General features: G+C 47.0%; 1 protein-coding gene across 1 annotated transcript in view; it reads right to left on the minus strand.

The window, feature by feature from the left end:
• Nucleotides 1-2,454: 2,454 nt before the first annotated feature.
• Nucleotides 2,455-20,848, minus strand: part of NKAIN4 (sodium/potassium transporting ATPase interacting 4) — a 128,048-nt gene continuing 109,654 nt past the window's right edge. The window contains exons 7-8 of the mRNA XM_084851695.1: nt 9,898-9,958; nt 2,455-2,543 (exon numbers count right to left, since the gene is read on the minus strand). Coding sequence (XP_084707821.1) covers nt 2,455-2,543; nt 9,898-9,958 — 150 coding nt within the window. The remainder of the gene's footprint in view (nt 2,544-9,897; nt 9,959-20,848) is intronic.

A 20,848-nucleotide genomic window follows, 5' to 3' on the forward strand; every position in this document is an offset into this window, starting at 1 on the left:
TCTTCAACCTGTAGGCCAGATGTCCTCACCTAGTTCCCTCCAGAATGTTGTGGAATTCAATCTCCATCAGCCCCAGCTGGCATGGTCAATGGACAGGGATGCTGGGAGTTGTAGTCCAAAACATCAAGAGGGGACCAGGTTGAGGACAGCAGAATTAGACTGAAACGTCTGTCACTGTGGATGGCGGGTCTTGTCTTTGATGAATGAGAAAATCAGTCCCACCTTGTGGAGGTGCTCCGATTTGCTCTATCAACTTGCAATTCCTCTATCAGTTCCACTCACTCATCCGAAATGCGTTTCAGGCTTCTGCTTTCCACTTCCTTCAACCAATTTCCTTTGAAAGATGCCAGCAGCAGGCTGACAAATCAACCCTTCCACAGGGTCCTTTTCCGGCAGAGCTCCACAGTGAAAGTTAAGACTCGTTTGGTGTCTAGTACCACTTAATGCAGCTCATACTGGCCTTTGGTTCCAGGAGCTAATTAAATGGCAGCTCTCCAGTGGCAGCCAAAAGGGCCCCTTCTTTGCTGAACAAGGAAAGGCTGCTTAGAAGAGGGAAGAAATTAGCAAGTGTGTGTGTGTGGGGGGGGTGTACGTGTGCATGCGTGCGTGGCATCCCTTTCCTTTTTTCTCAACTCTCTCTGCATTCATTAAATCCCACAGTACTCATGAAAGCCAAATGAACTCGCTCTGCCTGTGCCTTCTCGCACTAGCCATGGGATCTCCAGGATACAGCAGGAATACAATTAAAAATTAAAAGTGGGGAGGGCTGTAGGTCAGTGGCTGAACACATGGTTTTCATGTAGAAGGTCCCAGGTTCAATCCCTGGCATCTCCAGGTAGGTCTGAGTTAGACTCCTATCTGAAACCCTGGAGAGATCCTACCAGTCAGTGCTGACAATACTGTGCTGGATGGACAAAGGGTCTAAAACAGCATACAGCAACTTCCTATGTTCTAAAGTGCCAGGAAGGTGAGAAGGGGAGGGTTCCATCTAGCTAGTCTAGAATGCAGCTGCTCATGTATTGACAGTAGCTAGGCAACCCCCTGAATCCCCATCCCCAATTTTGCCCTCCACATTTGCAGGCTGTGAAGGCAATTTTTAGGGGAGCACCAAAGATGATGCAAGCTCTAAATGACCATGTTCACATGTATCAGTCACCATGTACATTTCTGACCAGGTAACATTCTTAGGATGCAAAGAATACACTTTCCTTGAGCATGGCTTTGGTCATTGATGTGGATGTGGAGGAAGTAGGAAGCACAGCTTGCCTATTCCCATGTGGCTACATATTGTCATAAGAACATAAGAAGAGCCATGCTGGATCAGACCAAGGGTCCATCTAGTCCAGCATTCTGTCCACACAGTAGCCAACCAGCTGTTGACCAGAAACCCACAAGCAGGGCATGAACACAACAGCACCTTCCCACCCATGTTCCCCAGCAACTGGTGTACATAGGCTCACTGCCTCTGGTACTGGAGGTAGTACATGGCCATCAAGAGTAGTAGCCATTGAGAGCCTTCTTCTCCAGGAATTTGTCCAACCCCCTTTTAAAGCCATCCAAGATGGTGGCCATCACTACATCCTGTGGTAGCGCATTCCATAGTTTAACTATGTGCTATGTGAAGAAGTCCTTCCTTTTATCTGTCCTGAATCTCCCACCAATCAGCTTCATATGTCCAACATAATGCCACCACATTTCCCCCCAGAAGGGAGATGAATACAATTTCTCCACACATCGGGAACTTTCACATCTCCTACAGCAGGGGTGGGGAACCTCAGGCTGAGGGGCCAAATATGGCCCTCCAGGCTTACCCAGTTGGCCGTGCTCCCTTCCCTGACCACCCATCTTTGGTGATTTTCTGGCTTTTGTGCAATGGTTTCCCCATTCTAAAAGGCTGAAACGCCTCTCCTAAGGCTTAGTTGGTGGCAGTAAGAGCTGTAAGCTACAATATGTTGATTTGCGGTGTGGGGGGGGGGGATATTTGGGGCCAACCCCTTTGCCTTTGGCTCCACTGCTTTGCCTTCAGCACCACCCACCACTGGAACGCTGCACCCGAGAGCTTCTCTGAAACTGAATTCAGCCCTCTAGCTGAAAAAGATTCCACACCCCTGTTCATTGAGGAGATATAAAATAACAGTTCTACTTTAGGTAATATGGATATATGGAAGAACAGGAACTGTGAGGCACTTCTTGTTCCCTCCTTATCAGCACCACGTCTAATGCCTCTCTGTGTCCCAAATGGCCCACCTAACCCAGCTGCCATTGACATTTCCTGTAAAGCAAAATTCAAAGTGAATTTGGGGTTTCTAATGGATGAATCTCAAAGTAGGCCAAAAGTGTTTGTAAGACCAGTGAAATTTCGTGGAGGACCAGGGCCCAGTCTGAGATCATGAGATTCCTCAATCGGATCCTAGCATCCCCGACAGGGGCCACCTAAACAGGACTACGGCATACTTACAGGTATGTCTGCTTGAACAAAAGGTTGGAGGGCTTTTCATTGACATGGTAGAGAGGGAATGGATCAAATCCACCAATGAAATCAACTGAAAGAAAGAAAATCCAAAACTCAAGCAATAACAATGGAGTAATTAAAAGAAAACAAAAGCGTGGTGAGGATGGTAAACAATAAACTAAGGCAGAAGACAATGTGAAAGGGAGTGAAAAGGGCCCCCCCCCACACACACACACACGTACTCACCATCAGAAATTCAGGGCAGAATCTTGCCAAATCTAAGCACGCTGAGGTCCTGTTGATTTCCATGGGAGACGTAAGCACAAACTTAACTCTTCTCCCACTGAACTAAATTGGACATACCAGTGCTTTACTCTGGCTTGCTTTCCCCCCCAAGTTTCTTGCAAACACTCAATATTTGCTACCTTAAAATGAAACTCTGGCAATATGGATGTCTGGAATGGGAGAATAGTTTACGGAGAATTTCTCTTGGTCTGGCACCATTGAAATGAAAGGGGGAGATGTTGCCTTCTGTCTACCATTATTCAAAGTGATGGGGTGGCTCAAGAACTGGGATTCCAAGCCAGCTCTTAGAGGGGCTGTGATTTGGTGTCTAGCGGTAGCTGATGATCCTGACGTCCTCACTGCTGTGCCCCTCCACATACTCAGCCCACTTGCCTGGCCACAGAACTGTGAAACACTCATTAGATTGTGAGTCCTTTGGAGAAAGGAGCCCCATCCATCTGTTAATGGGCAAGCTACCCTACCTGTCCTGAAATGTTTGGCTACAGAGGCCTGCACACTGCTCCAAATTTTGTAATACAGTTCCTGGCTAATGCATATTTTAGGGGAAATAGGTTCAATCCAAATGCACATTTTGTGCATCTTTAAAAACGGTGCAGTCCAATGCAGAAACAGGACAGAATGGACTTTTGACTGCACTCATGTAAAACTCATGGGCTGGAAATAGACTGATCCCTATGCCAGACTATTCCCCGAAATAGCATCCATCGCTTTCTTGACATTGCCCTTTTGTGAGCAGGATTAATATCAGCACATCATCATATATACTAATAGCAAACTCAGGTCTCTGAGTGATGTAACCAAACAGTACCAGTCACACCCAAGAGGGAGGTATCTACAGGCACAGGCCCCCCCTCCCCCCACACACAAAAGGTTTGCAGAATACAAAAAAATCTTCAGTTGGAACACACACACCCCAAACCAGGGGATAAAATAATAATTAAAAACCCATCAACAACAGCCCAGTGGAGACTGAGGATGCTCTGTCGCTATGGAATGCTGACTGACTATTGAGGAGGGAGGAAACCAGGGAGAGGGAAGTGGAATGTTGTTTCCTGGGAAAAGGCTGTGAACAGGAGCACTCCGCACTGCAACTTTTTGTTGCAGGTCCCACTTGCATACACTAACAGCAAACTCAAGTGTTGCATTATGATGGCCATGTAGCCAAAACAGGGCTACTGGGAAACACGTTACAGGGTATTTGCATGCTCAGAGGAACCGCAAGATGTGCAGAAGTACAATCTTTAGCAGGGGTGGGGTGGGGAACCAAGGAAGAATCCCACCCCTAAAACAGTCTAATGAAGACTGAGTATACTCAATGGACATGGAATGCTGACTGGCAGCGGGGGGCGGGGGACAAAAACCTGGGGGAGGGGGAATGAAATGGAGTATTATGTTAAAGGACACAGCTGGCTGGCCGGCCGGCCGGCCACCTAAACAGGAACGCTCTCGACTATAACATTTTGCTGCAGGAACCACTTGTTGAAACTATATTTCTCTCTCCCAAATTCTGCCCCCCTGCACCCCCCCCCAGCATGAAAATCACATTCTTGCTTGGCTTCTGATTTCCTACTTCATATCAAAGGAATTTTTTCAAAGAAAGCAACAAATGGGAGAGAAAATTAAAAGGCAGCTCAAATTGATTCAGGTCACTGGAAGACTTTTGCTGCTGAGAGTGTGAAATACTGATGGGCTGTCAGTGTTAATTATTGAGGCTGGCATTTCAGGCCTGGAATCCCGGAAGACGGGGGTGGGGTGGGGGATGAGATTTGCAGGGGGCGGAGAAAGAGTCCTGAAATTAGCTGTTGTGGATTTCTAGATAAATCACTCCCACCCCAATGACAACATACCTTCCTTTTTAGTTTAATTGAATCTTTTCTTGAGATGCACAAACATTATTACTACCACCACCACCACCACCACCACCACCGCACATGCACATATCTCCCTGCCTAACCCAGTCTGATCCCAATGCCCATGTCAAAGTTCTCCCTTTCATTGAGACGACGTTGCCCTACTTATTAAACAAACTAACACCCTAACCCAGGCTTCCCCAACCTGTTGGCATTCAGCTGTGCTGGACTGCAAGTCCCAGCATGCCCCAGCCAGCTATGCTGGCTGGAGCATGCTGGGACTTGCAATCCAGCGCAGCTGAACGCCAACAGGTTGGGCTAACAGCAGCCAAAATTTAAAAAGTGGGGAGAGGGGGAAAAGGGATGTAAAGAACTGGTTAAATGAGTCACATCCTCCTACTGACTCCAATAGTCTGGAGGAAGCCAGTGTCAGTTAGTGTAAAGCAGACTTCCCAACCTGGTCCCCTCCAGATGTGTTGGTCTGCAACTCCCATTATTCCCAGCCATGCTGGCTTGGAACAATGGGGACTGCAGTCCAACACATTTGTGTAACACGAGGTTGGGGAAAGCTGATCTAAAGCCCAGAAGGAAGGGAAAGCTCCCCCTGGCCTCCCGAAATGGCACCCTGTTAGCACTTCCCAGCAAGGTTACCCTTGTTTATTCTGGAGCTATTTTTGGTTCTGGTGTAAGAGGGAATAAAAGACCAGCCAATATTAAAGATGGCCCCTCTGTCATTCAATGGGTGGTAGCTTTGGCTGTATAAATTGTAAGCTATCTGCCACTTCCTTCAATATTGCAGAAAAGGTAATCGGTCACACGCCCCTGGATGGCAGCAGAGCTTTCTGCCTCTATGGCTGCCCCTCCAGAGTGGGGCCAAAAATGGGGTGACTGGCATGGGGGGGAGGTTAGGCCAGCTGAGAAAACACAGGATCCTAGGCTCCCTCCTTACCTGACATCCCCACCCAAATAGAGCCGGAAACGACAGCGAGAGCTGGTGCAGTTAATTCCCTCCCATTTGAAGCACCAGGAAGGGGGAAAAAAGGGGGGGACCCCACTTCCTCCTCCTCCTCTCAGCCAGGCCAGGGAGAGCTGGCCGGGTTTAGGAAATGACCGTAGGGCTACTGCAAGTCTTTCAGCCCCTGCCCACCTGTAGGCTTGCTCTGTAAAAGGCAGAGAATTAATCAGCTAAGGACACAATCTTATTGAGATGCCCGTCAGCCTCTGAACTAGAGGCTGACAGGCATCCTATGCAGAGCGCTCACCCTGCTCTGCATTTTTGCTAGACAGGCTTTCCCACCCATCTAGCTGGGTCTCCGTGGAGCGGGAGGGAAGGGGGCTGGGGAGGCCGGAGGATTCTTCGTAAGCCAACCTCCCCAGTCACCTCCCCGCCCACAGAACTGCCCCCTTTCCCTCTCTTGCAACATCAGAGAGGTAGCTGGCATGGTTCTGTCCACACCAGCTGCCAAGGGGAGGGGTGGGGTGGGGAGACTGGACTTCTGGGTCCCAGGTCAGAACGCTGTCTCTGACATCAGATCCAGTAATCTGACAGAGCCTATGGCCCCCCAGACTCCCTCCAGGGCCCACAGGATTGCTCCCCCCCCCAGTTCTTCAGTTGGCCCATAGCCCTAACAGCTCGTTTTCCCATGTGGCAGTATACAGTGTTTGGAACTCAGGTGGCTCCATGAATCTAGTTCAACCATAGTCCCATGGGGAGCTTCTATACTCCGAGTGCCCAAGTGGCAATGACTTCTCTTAACTCTGTAGCAGGGATGCCAAACCTCAAGCCCAGGGGCCCCATCTGGGCTTCTGGGGTTCCTCACCTAGCCATGCCCCTTGCCCCTTGCTCAACCCCTTTTCCCCAACTACTGGCGATTTGGCGGTTCCTGGCATTTTATGCAGTTCCCCCCCGCCGCCTCATTCTAAACTGTTGATGTGCTCTCTGAAAGCTTAGTTAGCACGATCTTTAAGCTAAAATAGGCTGGCATTTTGGCCCCACCCCTTTTGCCTTCAGCCCCACCCACCATTGGAACATAGCCCCCGAGAGCATCTCTGACATGGAATTTGGCCCTCAGGCGGAAAGAGGTTCACCACCCCTGCTCAATAGTATGGAAGCAAGCTGCCCAAAATGACATTTCCCTAATCTGCCAGTCAATCTCTTGAGTAAAATGAAGGCTAAAATGAGTAAGTCAGGGAGCAATCCTATGCATGTTTAGACATAAAAAGGTCAGACAGCTCCCAGCTGCCTGGGGAATGCTGACAGTGGTAGGACTTTTATTCTGTCTAAACATGCATAGGATTGCTCTCTTCATCTTTTTCAAAGCTCTGCTGTTCTTGCTTAAGTACAGTTATCTTAGCCTGGGTGGGGAAAAGACAGTGGAAATGGTGCAAGTTGTTCAGTACAAGCATTTTCGGGTGCTGTGAATCTAAAGGTCAGCTCCAACGCAGCTTTGATCAATAAAACCTATGCGAAGAACACAGCGTTTAGACAGTTGCAAAGAGCAATGGCTGGAGTACGAGAAAGCCCCAGTTTCATAGTGTACTTGCTCTAATCCTGTCGAAATAAATACGGCCACTTGTAGCAATTGAACTGAATGTACTGTTGAACAGGAGATAGTGATCTGATCCCATGACTGGTCGAGCCCGCCAATAAACGGTTAGGTCATGATTCAGCCAAAGGTGAGCACTTCTAACAGCACAATCGTAAAGCACGTTTTCTAAGGCATACATTCCGCTCCATTCCATGAGACTTACACTTAGTAAAAAAAGCCAGTTGTGTATGCTGAAAATCTGCACAAAACAGAATTCATCATCTTGATGAATGCAAAATTTCAAATGTACTTCTTTATTCACTTATTTATTTTGCACACACAGCCCTCCTAGTACGTTTCAGTTGCAGATAGGGATGGGCGGATCTATCAGTTTTTGTTTTGTTCATTTTTTCATATTCCCGACAGTAAGTTCATTTTGGCCCATTTCTAAATCACTTTGTGAATTTGGCCAACAACAACAACAAAAGTGCATGAAAATTCATGCACATTTTCATGCAGATTTCTCCAAATATATGCATATTGGCCATGACGAGGCCTGCTTGACACCAACAATATTGTCTTTTCGGTGCCAGGTTAAGACCTTCCACTTCTGGATCTGTCTTTGGTTATGACTGTTCAAGGTTGTTTTTCATCATATGTTGTCTTTGTGTATATTGTCTGCGCATTTTATTTAAATGGCTTTTAAACTTTGCATATTGCATTTTATTGTTTTAATTTCTGTAAACCACTCAGAGAGCTTCAGCTATGGGGTGGTATACAAATGAAAATAACAATAACAATAACAATTATTGTTATTATTATTATTGTGTATATACTTTTCCTTGTGGGTGCACTTTTCCTGATTATAATGCATTTTTCTGTGTACTTCCCCTGAATATACACATGTTTGTGTGCATTTTTTGAGTTTTAAACTGCAGAGCAAAATTCAGAAGAGTATGGGTTTCTGTGTACAAGTGCATTCCAGTTCACTTAAAGGTTCAGGAGGTACAGATTGGGTTAGTTCATATACAAATTCATACCAAACAAATTTCTCTTCAGTTCCTAGTTGCAACACCCAGGTTCTGCCCAGAGAGGCCCACTTGGAGCCGAGCCTAATGTCTTTTTGGTGCCTGGTGAAGACCTTTATTATTTACCAGGTCTTTTCATCCAATATGTTGCTTGCTGTGCTGGTCAATTGTATTGTCATCATTTATTTTTTCAATGATTTTTTGTTGTTTATGGTTTTGGTTTATTTGCAAGCTGCTCTGAGAATCATTTTCTTCCAACTAAAAATCAGGGTATCAGAAACTTGGGACCAAATAAACTAATAAATAAGCTTATGGATGCAGCATAAAGTCTTATGGATTTCAATACCAAGTCAAGCACATTTGTGTCCCAGAAGGGCTCTTTTCTGCTTGCCACTGTCATCTGAGATGAGATGGGTGCCTTCTCTGTGGTGGCACCCTCACTGTGGAACTCCCTACTTCAGGATGCCCATCTCAGCAGCTCATGGGGGACCTTTAGGAAAACAGTTAAAGCCCTATTAACTGAGAAATTTGTCAGACAGGTGTAATCTTATGGGGCTGATGCTGATGATCAGCTGGCAGATGGGAGACATGTGCATTTTTGCTTATTTCTATGCCATAGACTTTAAGGGATGCCATTGCTGCTTGGCTATGCACTAAAGCTATGGAAGCTCCCCATGGGGCAATAGTTGAATTAAATTCATGGACCCACCTTAGTGTCCAAATGCTGTATATCACCACACTGGAAAATTAGCTGTTAGAACTGTCTCCCAACTGAAGTACTGTTAGCTGATTAATCAGGTGCCTTTTAATTTATTATATTCAAACATATTTGCATATAACCAAAGCCTCAGTGTCAATGGCCCCTTTTTGCAGTATTGAAAGAAGTGGAAGTAAACACATCAGGTGCAATCCAAGCAGTGCTGCACCACCATGAAAGGCTTCTGATCCAGAGGGATTGGGAAGCAGTTTCGGGGGGGGGGGCGGGATGCAGATGGAGGAGAGAAGAGGGCTCACACAATTTTGGATGGAACCCATAATTTAATCAACAAATCTACCATTCATTGTTGGAGGAAAAGGCCATATTTTAATATTTTCTTATTTTTCATTTCTTGTTACAGGAATACATCTGAACCAACGTAAGCATGTGAGAAGGTTGGGTAAGTCCTACATGGGGCACCGTTTAGGAGCGTCTTCCACCATCACCACCACATGCTGCAGACCCCATGAAATTATTCTTCAAAAACATAATATCGTGTGATTCTGAACTAGGTATATTTGTTTTGATAGTTTGTGTTTAAAAGTGGAAAGGAAGGAAGGAAGGAAGGAAGGAAGGAAGGAAGGAAGGGTCGCAAAAGGCTAAATATCAGGCAGGTCAAGACCAACGTGACTACTAATCTTTATCCCTGAGAGCCAGTGTGGTGTAGTGGTTAGAGTATCAGACATGGACAGGGGAGACCCAGGTTCAAATCCCTGCTCAGCCATGATGTTGAGCCACTCTCTCCCTCTCACCCTGACATACCTTACAGGCTTGTTATGAGGATAAAGGGGGAAGGGAGAAGAACCATGCATGTTGACATGAGCTCCTTGGAGGAAAAGTGGGTTCATGCAATAAAGAAATATGTTTGGATGGTGTTCTCCAAAAAAGAAGGGGTTCAGATCAGAACTAGATGTTCTAAAAGGACAGACATTTGATGGACCCTCACTGTCGAGTATTTGCATTGGTGAATACTTACAGCTGTCTTCTTCTTCTGTAAAAACACTGACAACATAACAGGCATAGACAAAGCCCACCAGCTGGAAAAAGAAAAGAGCAAAGGAATTGGTTAACATAATGAATCTTGCTCGGAAGGCTGTGATTTACATGCTATACATGTAAGAATTTTTTATATTGTTGTGATTGTTGATTTATTTATGTATTTTTATTGTGCTTTGATGGTGTCTTAATTTTATTTCAATACTCTTTTCAACATTTTGAGGGCTCTTTGAGCTGAAAAGTGGTATAAAAACAATGATATTTTAAGAAATACTTCTAGTATTTTAAGCAATAGTTTCAGTATTTGTGTCATTATTTAATAGATTTATATCCCACCTTCCTTCCATCATGGAACTTCAGGCAGCATACATGATGGTACCCAGGTGGTCTCCTGTCCAGGCACTGACCAGACCCAGACCTGCTCAGCTTCAGCAAAGCGGTTGCCTCATGTACCCTTAGACCAGGGATGGTGAACCTCCAGCCTGTGGCCCAGATACGGCTCACAGGCATTCCCCATCAGGCATGCCAGCTTCTTTCCCAAGCCCCACCTCCTCTCCCTGCAGGGAAAAGTTCTTATCTCCAGTCAGCAGCTGACTGGAGATAAGAGCCTTTCCCTGCTGCATACTGAGAAAGCAAGCTTTTGTCATTGCGCAGCAGGGAAAAGCTCTTTTCGCCAATCAGCTGCTGATCAGAGATAAGCGCTTTTTGCTGCAAGAGGAAGCTGCTGAGTGATTCAGTCCTGCTTACTCCTGAGACTTGTCCTGCTTACTTGTGAGTAGAGTCCAGAAGTTTGTTTTGAGTACCAAACTGAATGGAGCTCTCAGTCCTTCCACACAAAAATCCACTCCTGGTTAGCCCAAGCTTTCTTCATCCCAGCAGTATAATTTAGGATGGGAGGAAGAGTTATTTTGTTGCTGCCATTGCTAAACAACTGGGAACTAGAAATCCTTGGCACTCTACAACAAATCATCCAGACATCTACCAGGAGATCCAGACCTACCTTCTGCCCACCCCGCCCTACAACAGACTCTAGATAATCTTCTACAATGTACAGAGGTTCCACAGTGTGGAAAAGGTTCCCTGAAGGGAAAATGTTTTAAAACCACTGACCGAATCCACCTGCCCTTTAGTCAGGATGGTGCACAGTCTATTCTTTAAAAAGAAAAGCTGCCTGTACCAATGCAATCAAAGATCTTCTGCAACCTGAATGATGAAGCTCATTTGCATGTGCACTCTTTTTTTGCATAATTTCTTTAACATTTTAAAAATATTTCCGCATAGAAACATAGGCCGCCCTAGTATGGCAGCTTCCTATTCATTCACACAACTCAGAATTGTTGACTCTGGTTGACAGGACTTTCCAGGGTCACAGGCAGAGAAGGGTTTTTTTCCCCCATCACTTGCTACTTGAAATCCTTTGACTTAGAGATGCTGGAAGCAGGGTGGAGGCAGGGGGTCGGATGACTTTTTGCATGCAAAGGACTGAGCTGTGGTCCCTTCCAAATTTGTGCTGGCTTTGCTAGCCATAGGGAAGGACAATGAGCAATGCAAGTCTGCTCCATTATCCAGCGCCTAACACTTTGCAAAGCTTTGCCCATACTTCCAAGCTTGCTTTAGAACAGGTAGGGATGTCAGAAGAATCTGTCCAGGGGCTGAAGCTCATCAAGCTTTCATCAGCTCAGCCCTCTGGACTTCAGCTTGCTTATTTATTTATTCATTCATTCATTCATTCATTCATTCATTCATTCATTTCATTTCTATACCACCCAATAACCGAAGCTCTCTGGGCGGTTCACAAAAATTAAAACCAAACAACACACAATAAAACAATTTAAAATATATAGAACATTAAAACCACAATATAACAATACAACCACAATAAAACCTAACAGCAGTGCAGGAGTTTAAAATACAGATTTAAAACAGCAAAGATAAAAATTTAGAAAGCTAAAATGCTAAAATGCCTGGGAAAATAAAAAGGTCTTCACCTGGTGCCGAAAGGAATACAATGTAGGTGCCAGGCAAACCTCACTAGGGAGCTCATTCCAGAGACGGGGTGCCACAGCAGAAAAAGTCCTCCTCCTAGTAGCCACCCGCCTCACTTCCTTTGGCAGGGGCTCACGGAGAAGGGCCGCTGACGATTATCTTAAGGTCCGGGCAGGCACATATGGGAGGAGGCGATCCTTCAGGTAACCTGGCCCCAAGCCATTAAGAGCTTTGAATGTTAACATCAGCACTTTGAATCAGGCCCGGAAATGGACTGGCAGCCAGCACAGCTGGAAAAGTACTGGAGTAATAGGAGCTCGCAGGCCAGTCCCTGTTGACAATCTTGCTGCCCTATTTTGGACCAGCTGAAGTTTCCAGACTGTTTTCAAAGGCAGCCCCACATATAACGCATTGCAGTAATCCAGATGAGAAGTTATCAGAGCATGGATGTAGCTAGGCTATCTCTGTCCAGATAAGGGCGTAGTTGGTATACCAGCCTAAGCTGATAAAAAGTGCTCTGTGCCACTGAGTTCACCTGTGCCTCAAGTGACAGTTCTGGATCCAAGAGCACCCCCAAACTACGAACCTGATCCTTTAGGGGGAGTGCAACCCCCTCCAGAACAGGTTGAATATCACCTAGCCGGGCAGACGAACCACCCACTAACAGTACCTCCGTCTTGTCTGGATTGAGTTTCAGTTTATTGGCCCTCATCCAGTCCATTACCGTGCCCAGGCACTGATTCAGAACAGCCACTGCCTCACCTGGGTTTGTTTGATGAGAAAGAGAGGTAGAGCTGGGTGTCATCCACATATTGATGGCACCTCAGCCCACACCTCTGGATAACCTCCCCCAGCGGTTTCATGTAGATGTTAAACAGCATAGGGGATAAAATAGAGCCCTGTGGAACCCCATGGCACAGTTGCCATGGCACAGAGCAATAATCCCCCAGCACCACCTTCTGGAATTGGCCATCCAAGTAGGAGCAGAACCACTGTAGTGCAGTGCCTCCTACTCCCAACCCAGACAACCTATCCAGAAGGATACCATGGTCGATGGTATCGAAAGCCGCTGAGAGGTCCAGGAGAATCAACAGGGTCGCACTCCCCCTGTCCCTCTCCCGGCAGAGGTCATCTCACAGGGCGACCAAGGCAGTTTCTGTTCCAAAACCAGGCCTGAAGCCCAAATGAAATGGATCTAGATAATCCATTTCATTCAACAGTGCCTGGAGCTGTCCTACAACCACTCGCTCAAGCACCTTGCCCAGGAAGGGGCTGTTGGCCACTGGCCTATAATTGTTAACATCCTCTGGGTCCAGGTTAGGCTTTTTCAGGAGTGGTCTAATTACCGCCTCTTTTAAAGCGGCAGGCACCACTCCCTCTCTCAAGGAGGAATTTACAACCTCCTGGACCCAGCCAGACATCCCCTCCTTGTTTGATTTAATAAGCCATGAAGGGCAAGGGTCAAGCACACAAGTGGTTGATCGGACTTGACCAAGCACCTTGTCCACATCCTCAGGCCTCAGTAACTGAAACTCATCCAATAAAACTGGACCAGACAGTGTTCTGAACGCCTCTACCAATGGAACTGCATTAATGGTGGTGTCCAATTCATGACGAATCTGAGCAACTTTATCCTCAAATTGCCATGCAAACTCGTCACAGCGTGCTACCGAGGGTTCCACCATCTCTCTCCCTGGCCCAGAATGTAACAGGCCTTGAACCACTCGGAAAATATCCGCTGGACGACACTGAGAAGATGCAATGCTGGTGGAAAAGAACTGTCTCTTTGCCACCCGCACCGCCACAGAGTAGGCTCGATAGTGGGCTCTTACCTGTGTTTGGTCAGACTCAGCACGAGTTTTCCTCCACCTGCGTTCTAGCCGTCTCCCCTCTTGCTTCACTGCCCTCAGCTCAGGTGTATACCAAGGAGCTGGCCGGGCTCTGCTCAGAGGGAGAGAGCGCTTGGGCGCGATCGTGTCAACCGCCCGAGTCATCTCTGCATTCCACAGAGCGACCTGGGCTTCGACAGGAGCACCAGCCATACCAGCAGGAAAATCCCCCAGAGCCCTCTGGAATCCATCGGAATCCATTAATCTCCGGGGGTGGACCATTTTAATAGATCCCCCACCCTTGCAGAGGGGGAAGGCTGCCAGGAGTCTAAACCACAGCAGGAAGTGATCTGTCCATGACAAAGGGACAGATGTTAATTCTTCCACTTTCAGATCACCATCCTCCTGCCCAGTCAAGAAAACCAGATCAAGCGTGTCCTTTTATATGCGTTGGGCCGATGACATGTTGGGACAGCCCCATGGTTGTCATGGCGGCCATGAAGTCCTGAGCCACCCCGGATACAGCAGCCTCAGCATGGAAGTTGAGATCCCCCAGGACCATGATCCTAGGGGTCCTCAACACCAAGTCCGAGACCACCTCTGTCAGCTCAGGCAGGGAGCTCCCTTTCTTGCGCGCTGGCCTGACTCAGTCTTTATCAAGACAGGGCAGCTCATGGTTTTAAAAAAAATTCTGTGAAGCAATTTGCAAAAATTACGGCTGAAATTGTGCAATTGTGGCTGAGATTTGTGTAATTTACAGCTGTAACTTGCACAAATTGCTTTTTACGGGTAAAAAAAAAAAAAGAAAAAATTTCCCGATGTTGCGGAACAAACCTCCAATTTGGCTCACAAATGCAAGCTGACTCAGGGGAGCTGTGGGAATCCATTGGGCACAGAAGGGCCAGATTTTCCCCCAATAGACATCCCTAAGAACAGGGGAGTTGAGCCTCTTTCAGCTAGATGGCCATAGGATATGTTGTTTTCCGGGAACCAACCTCCCCCCACTTCCGTGCTGCCCCCGAGGCAGTGCGGAACAGCCCCATCCTCCACACTCGCAACAGGAGTGCGGAGGGGCTGGAAAGGGTCATGTCTGGGGGCATTCCAGGGTGGGGAGGGCGGAAATGCCTGTACGACACATCCAATGTGTCATCTGGCAGCCTCCTCCCCTGCTCCACTGCAATCAGCTGTCTAGCCGAAAATGCAGGGCAGGAGAAGCACAGAGGGAACAATCCCCTCCGTGCTTCTCCTGCCCTGCCTTGGATAGGCAGTCGCCTCTGGGTTCGGAGGTGGCTGCCTATCTGAATAGGATTGCACCCTAAAGCTCTTACTGCCAGAGAAAAAATTGCACAAAAGCTAAGAAACCACTAAACAATTGTTAGTTGGAAGAAAGGGGGCATGGCCTTCTGGGAAACTCCAGTGGGGAAGAGATTTGGCCCCTGGGCCTGAGGTTCTGCACTTCTCCTTTAGAATCTTGAGGGCTAGAAACTTGCTTTAAAAGAGTGAAGGGAGGAGTTTAAGTTCTCAGGATGCTGAATTGTTCCTGAACATGGCAATCACCTGCTATTAATCAATATAACTCATGTTGTTCTCTCTATCAGGTCCAAAAGCAAACCTCAAGAACAGCCACTTTTTCATCACATCATTGTTGGCTTCTGCTTCTTGTTCACCAGACCCAAAATAATGAAGTGAGTGCTCTGTCAGCCCAGATGTTTGTAACTCTTAATAAGAAGCTCAGAAGGATCTCATTTGATGGAGCAGCTTTTCTTTTCTGATTTCTTTTCTTTTTTTGAAAACAATGAAAAACATTACTCAACTTCTTCTTTCAGTAGAGAACTCTCAAGCCCCAATGCATTCCATAATCCCCCCCACAGAAACCTCATTATCCTGCCTTTTGTTCAGCGGTGTGATATATGTTTCTCTTGTATTAAAAATGAACGACTCATTTTCCAGAGCCTCCTCATGCATCATTCTTGTCTTCCTGCAGTGTGAGTAATTGTTAGATTCTAATTTGTCATTAAACTGGATTGAGTTCACAGCAGAAAAAAAATAATTAGGGCCAACAGTAACCTTAAAAAAACAGTTACAACCTGATCTGTGGGAGCCAGGAATATCAGCATGAGATTCCCCCTTGCACCAGCATGGTGCAGCATTCCTCAGACTAGCACAAAGAAAAGCCTTCACATCAAGGGTCTGGCTTGTCTCCCATGACAATGGAACTAGTAATTCTGAAGTTTCCAGAGGGCAGTGGAGATGTTTCCACTTACTGCCTAAGGCCCATAGAAAGATGGAGCTATTGACAGATATGTCATCCATGGATTTGTCTAACCCCCTTTAAAAACCCCTAAGCTAGCCATGACCACATCTTTTGGCAATGAATTCTCATGCAGCCCAACAGCATCTGGAGGGCGACAAGTTGCCCGTCCCCTCCATAAATGAACGATGCATTGTTGGGGCTGGGCAAAATCCATCAGAGGATGCCCAAAGGCCTTGCACTAATCACAACACCAACTGACCAATCCAACAGCAAGACTTATAGGCACAGTGAAACAGAAAAACCTCCAGGCATTGCCACAAAGGTCTTTCTGAAAACCAACTGGAAGTGCTCTGGAGCGTCCGCTTAAAGACTGTAACAGGGGTGCAGCACCTCTTTCAGCTTGAGGGCTGAATTCTATTTCAACAAAGCCCTTTGGGTCAGGGTGTATGGGGACAAACACAAAGGGGGCAGGAATAAAATATCAGCATATTTTAGCTTACAGCTCTTACTGCAGTAACTAAGCCTTAGGAGAAGCATTTCAACAAACTGCACAAAAGCCGGAAAACCACCAAACGATCAGTGGTCGGGGAGAGCATATAGGGTCAGGGGAAGGGGGCATGGTCTTCTGGGGAACTGGGGAGGGTTGGACTGGGAACCCAGGCCTGAGGGTCTGCACCCCTGGACTATAAGGTGGAATATGTGAATGTTAAAATCATAAAATAATATAAATATGTTAAAATAAAATAAAATAAAAAATAGCAAAACAAAAGTGGCTGCGTAAAACAAGAAAAGAGGCAGGACACTGAAGAACTGGATGGTACATCCATGGTACATCCATAACAGGTGGGGATGGTACATCCATAACAGGTGGGGAATCCTTCTGTAGAACATATGTAAGGGAGCAATCCTATGTGGACTGGCGGTTGCCTCCGAGTCTGGGGCGACCGCCTATCCAGTGCAAGGTGTAAGGAGTGGTGAGGAGCAGATCTCCTCCTCACTCCCCCTGCCCTGTTTTCACAGCTAGACAGTCAATTTCGTTTGTCCAGCCGCGGGACTTCAGGGCGTGGGTAGCGGTGGCCTGATAACACATAGGATGTGTCTTACCAGCATTTCTGACCTCCCTGCCCTGCCCTGCCCACAGGAACACCTCATTTTCACTCCTCCCCGCTGCTCTTACAAGCTTGGCGGATGGGGCTGATCCACGCTGCCTATGAGGCAGTGCAGGAGGGGGTGGGGGTCAGTTCTCTGGGAACCGACCTATCCTGTGGCAGTCTAGCCACTGAGTAGCAGCCATAGGATTGTGCCCTAAATCAGTCAGCAATGGGCTGAGAGATAGAGAATAGCTACTATGTTATACTTTATATTTAACTGTTCTAGGCCTGGCTAGAAAAGGACCATGCTAAAGGGGATAGAAGAATTGACCAAAAATGAGCCAAGGCTCAGCAGCAGTGACATCCCTCCTTGCTAGTAAGCAAGGGCATCTCTGTGAATATTTCTTAGGGAAATAAAAGTTCCAGAATGGCTTGCATGGAGCTGAAGAAGATCGACCTGATTTACTCTCTTGGTGCTTTAGGACTACAGCAAAAACACGAGAGCTGTGCCAAATATGTAGCTGTTTTGGTTTTCAGAGTAAAGCTAATGCTTTCGCGGCCCCTGAAATATTTCCTGGAAAATCCTACCACTGAGAATATTTGCCCTTCATTTTATTTTTTAAAAGCCTGTTCACTACCATAGTTTTCCTTGAAACAGGCATATTATTTTTCTCTTGGTTAGAACTTCTTTCTCTTATACTGTGTGATCCCAGCTAGTCAGGGATCGCATAATGAACATCATAATGCTACACTGCCAATCACCTTTGGCCACACGGGACACAGGAAAGTACTTTTGGTCCATCTAATTGGTCCATCTGTCTCATTATTGTCCATACCAGGGTTAGGGAACCTTTTTGGGTCCACAGGCATATTTGCTATTTTTCCGGGACTGGGAGCCCATATATAATTTTTGCTGGACATTTTGCCCTCCCTACAAGCAGTTAAGAACATATAGAGAGCCCTGCTAGATCAGACCACAGGTCCATCTAGTCCAGAATCCTGCTTCCCGCAGCAGCCATCCTGGTCTATCCATGCTGCTGTATGAGGTGGTAGAATCCTGAGGTGGTAAAGTGGACTGCAGATGGTGGAGGTGCCATTTTTATTACCATCCCAAGTACTAAGCTTCCTGCATGCCAAACATTAACTAGGGAGAAGGGTTCTATTCCAGCCCATTCCTTGCAGTATTAGTTCTTTGAATGCTGAGTGTTTGTTACATAGAGGGATTATTCAAAAATGTCATCCCCCGCCCCACCCACAGTCTGAAATGGTACTGTCCATTCTACCACCTCATTCCATTGCATGGGCAGATCAAGCCCAGATGATTCCAGGAAGTCCACCAGCAGGGCGTACAATTTACAGTCGTCTCCCTGCTGTTGATCCCCGGTTCCAGGGAGGTCATTCACAACACAGCTCATAATCCTCTTGGCCTGGGAAGTCAGGTGATATGGCAGGGCCAATCTGGAGCTCCTGGCTAGATCCTCAGCCTTCCTTCAGCCTGGGCAACCTGTTGCAGAAGGACGCTGCCAGCACTGGACTATTGGCCTTAAACATGCCTGACGTCTTCCTTCAGTCTGCCAAAGGTACTCACCCGCCATCAGGCTAGAGCACATAACCGGGTTTTCCCCTTGCTTTGCAACTTGTTCTTCTCCTGGTTGTACATGGCATTGCCATACATCCACACAAAGGGTTTCCAGTGAAAATTTTACTTGCTCCCAGTGACAGTCAGTGTGGTGTAGGGGTTCAAATACTGGAACTAGACCCGAGGAGATGCGAGTTCAAATCCCCACTCCCTCATGAAACATAGCTGGTCACTGTGGGCCATTCACACTCCCCTGTGTTTCAGCTGCTTCCCAAGGCTGTTGTTCTAAAGTACAGGGCAGGGGGTCCTGAGCACACAACCCAGAGCTGAGTGCCTCTCCCCTTGTGAGCATAAACTGTTAGGGTGGAAACTGAGCTGATAGAACCCCAGAGCAGTTCTGATTCTGAGGAGGATCAGCAATCCATGGGAGGGGAGCCAGCTCATCCCTCACAGGCACAGCAGCTGGCAGAGATTCCTCCTGCCGGCATTCCTGAGATAGATAGTGACCCTGGCAGTGAGAAAGTGTAGGAGGGGGGCTTGCTAGATGCTCGACGCAGACGCAGGGAGCGATGAGCGATGGAGGGTGTGGAAAGGAGGCGTAGCGCCCATTTGGCATGCAAGCAATGGCCGCCTCCCATGGACCCAAGGGAAAGAGGGAGGATCTCTCCCTAGCCCATAAGTTCAGGGTCTTCAAGTGACTCTCCTTCAAACGGGGATCAACTGCCTACTCGGAGCATAGGCTACTCTGCTGTTCCTTGCTTAGTCACTGGTGATTAGCATCTGAAAGAGTCAATAAGTTGTAAAAGGATTAAAGCTTTGAAAAGAATCCTTTAGTCTGTGTCTTGAGTTGGCTATTGGAGTCTACTGAAAGAGGCCGCTAGGGCGCTCCTGACATAAACTGTGATAAACCCCTGTATACTTCCCAGAGTGATGTATGTGCTGCCTGAATAAATTTGCAGCAGAAGCAAAATCTTGAACCGTTTCAGCAGCTGGAAGAAGAAGAGGATTCAGCCATGCATGTCGAGCTGGGCAATGCAACCTTTTGAAAAGCTCTGGCAACTGAGTTCTTCTAGTGTTGTGCAAACACACAGCTGTGTTCAACTTTAGAAAGAGATTTTTAAAATAGAAAAAAATAAATTAAAAACCACTTAGGTGGATGACAGAAAAGCAAAACATTTCCTTTAATCCCAAGGGTCACTATAGCAGCCTCCACCATGTGGGACATAAGGAAAATGTAAATGTGAGCGCAGGAGCATGAGGAGAAATAGATGCCAAAAAGCAAAAGTAAAATACAAACACAAACTGTTTGTAATGTTTTGTCATCATCCCCCCACCTCCCACCACAGCCCACGTATGGCCCTTTGAGCTGATGCAGGTGAAAGCTTTTCTTGGAGAAAGGTGTGGGGTCCTGGAACTGGCCATGGTGCTGAAAAGAACAACCTGCAGCAGGCCTTCTATGCTACACTTCTTAGGCTCAGGAAAGGTAACAATGAGCTCTAAAGCACCCAAACGGTTTGATTAAATCACCTTCATCTCACATCTCTCGACATCCTTGGACACCAAAAGCCAATGTGAAGCAGAACTATCTTGCGCAGGTTTTGGAAGACACACAGAGTGCTTCCACGTCGTGGGCTCCTACTAGGGATGGCAGAGAATTCTGCCACAGACTCAAATGTGGCCAGATTCTTTGAAATCCAGCCTCCAGAATCCGCGACAGAACGGCACCACTCACCTCTGCCTCCCGAGAATTCCCCACGGACCAGCACTCCGGCTCTGGATCCTTTGCGATAGGGTAATGGAGGCTGCCATTACCATATTCCTTGGAGAAATACAGCCGCAAATGGCATAGTGGACACCACTTGCGGCTGTAAAGCCCTGAATTTAACCTAAATGCAGCCGTAAATGGCTGCATTTAGGTTAAACTCAGGACTTTACAGCCGCAAGTGGCGTCCACTACGCCATTTGCGGCTGTATTTCTCCAAGGAATATGGTAATGGTGGCTGCGGAGCCACTCTGGAGGATTCTGGGGGGGAGGAACGGATCACCTCCCCCCCTGAAATGGAAAGTAAGGGCTTCATACATCCCTAGCTCCTGCACTACCAGTACTTTTCTCCTTAACAGATTTTCTGCAGTAAGAAAATGGTCAGAATCAGCAATGGGAAAACACAGGAGGTTTACAAATTAAAGATGAT

The sequence above is a fragment of the Heloderma suspectum genome, chromosome 4 (assembly GCF_057233095.1).
Source record: "Heloderma suspectum isolate Gila_16-S chromosome 4, 16-S_ref, whole genome shotgun sequence".
Taxonomy (NCBI): domain Eukaryota; kingdom Metazoa; phylum Chordata; class Lepidosauria; order Squamata; family Helodermatidae; genus Heloderma; species Heloderma suspectum.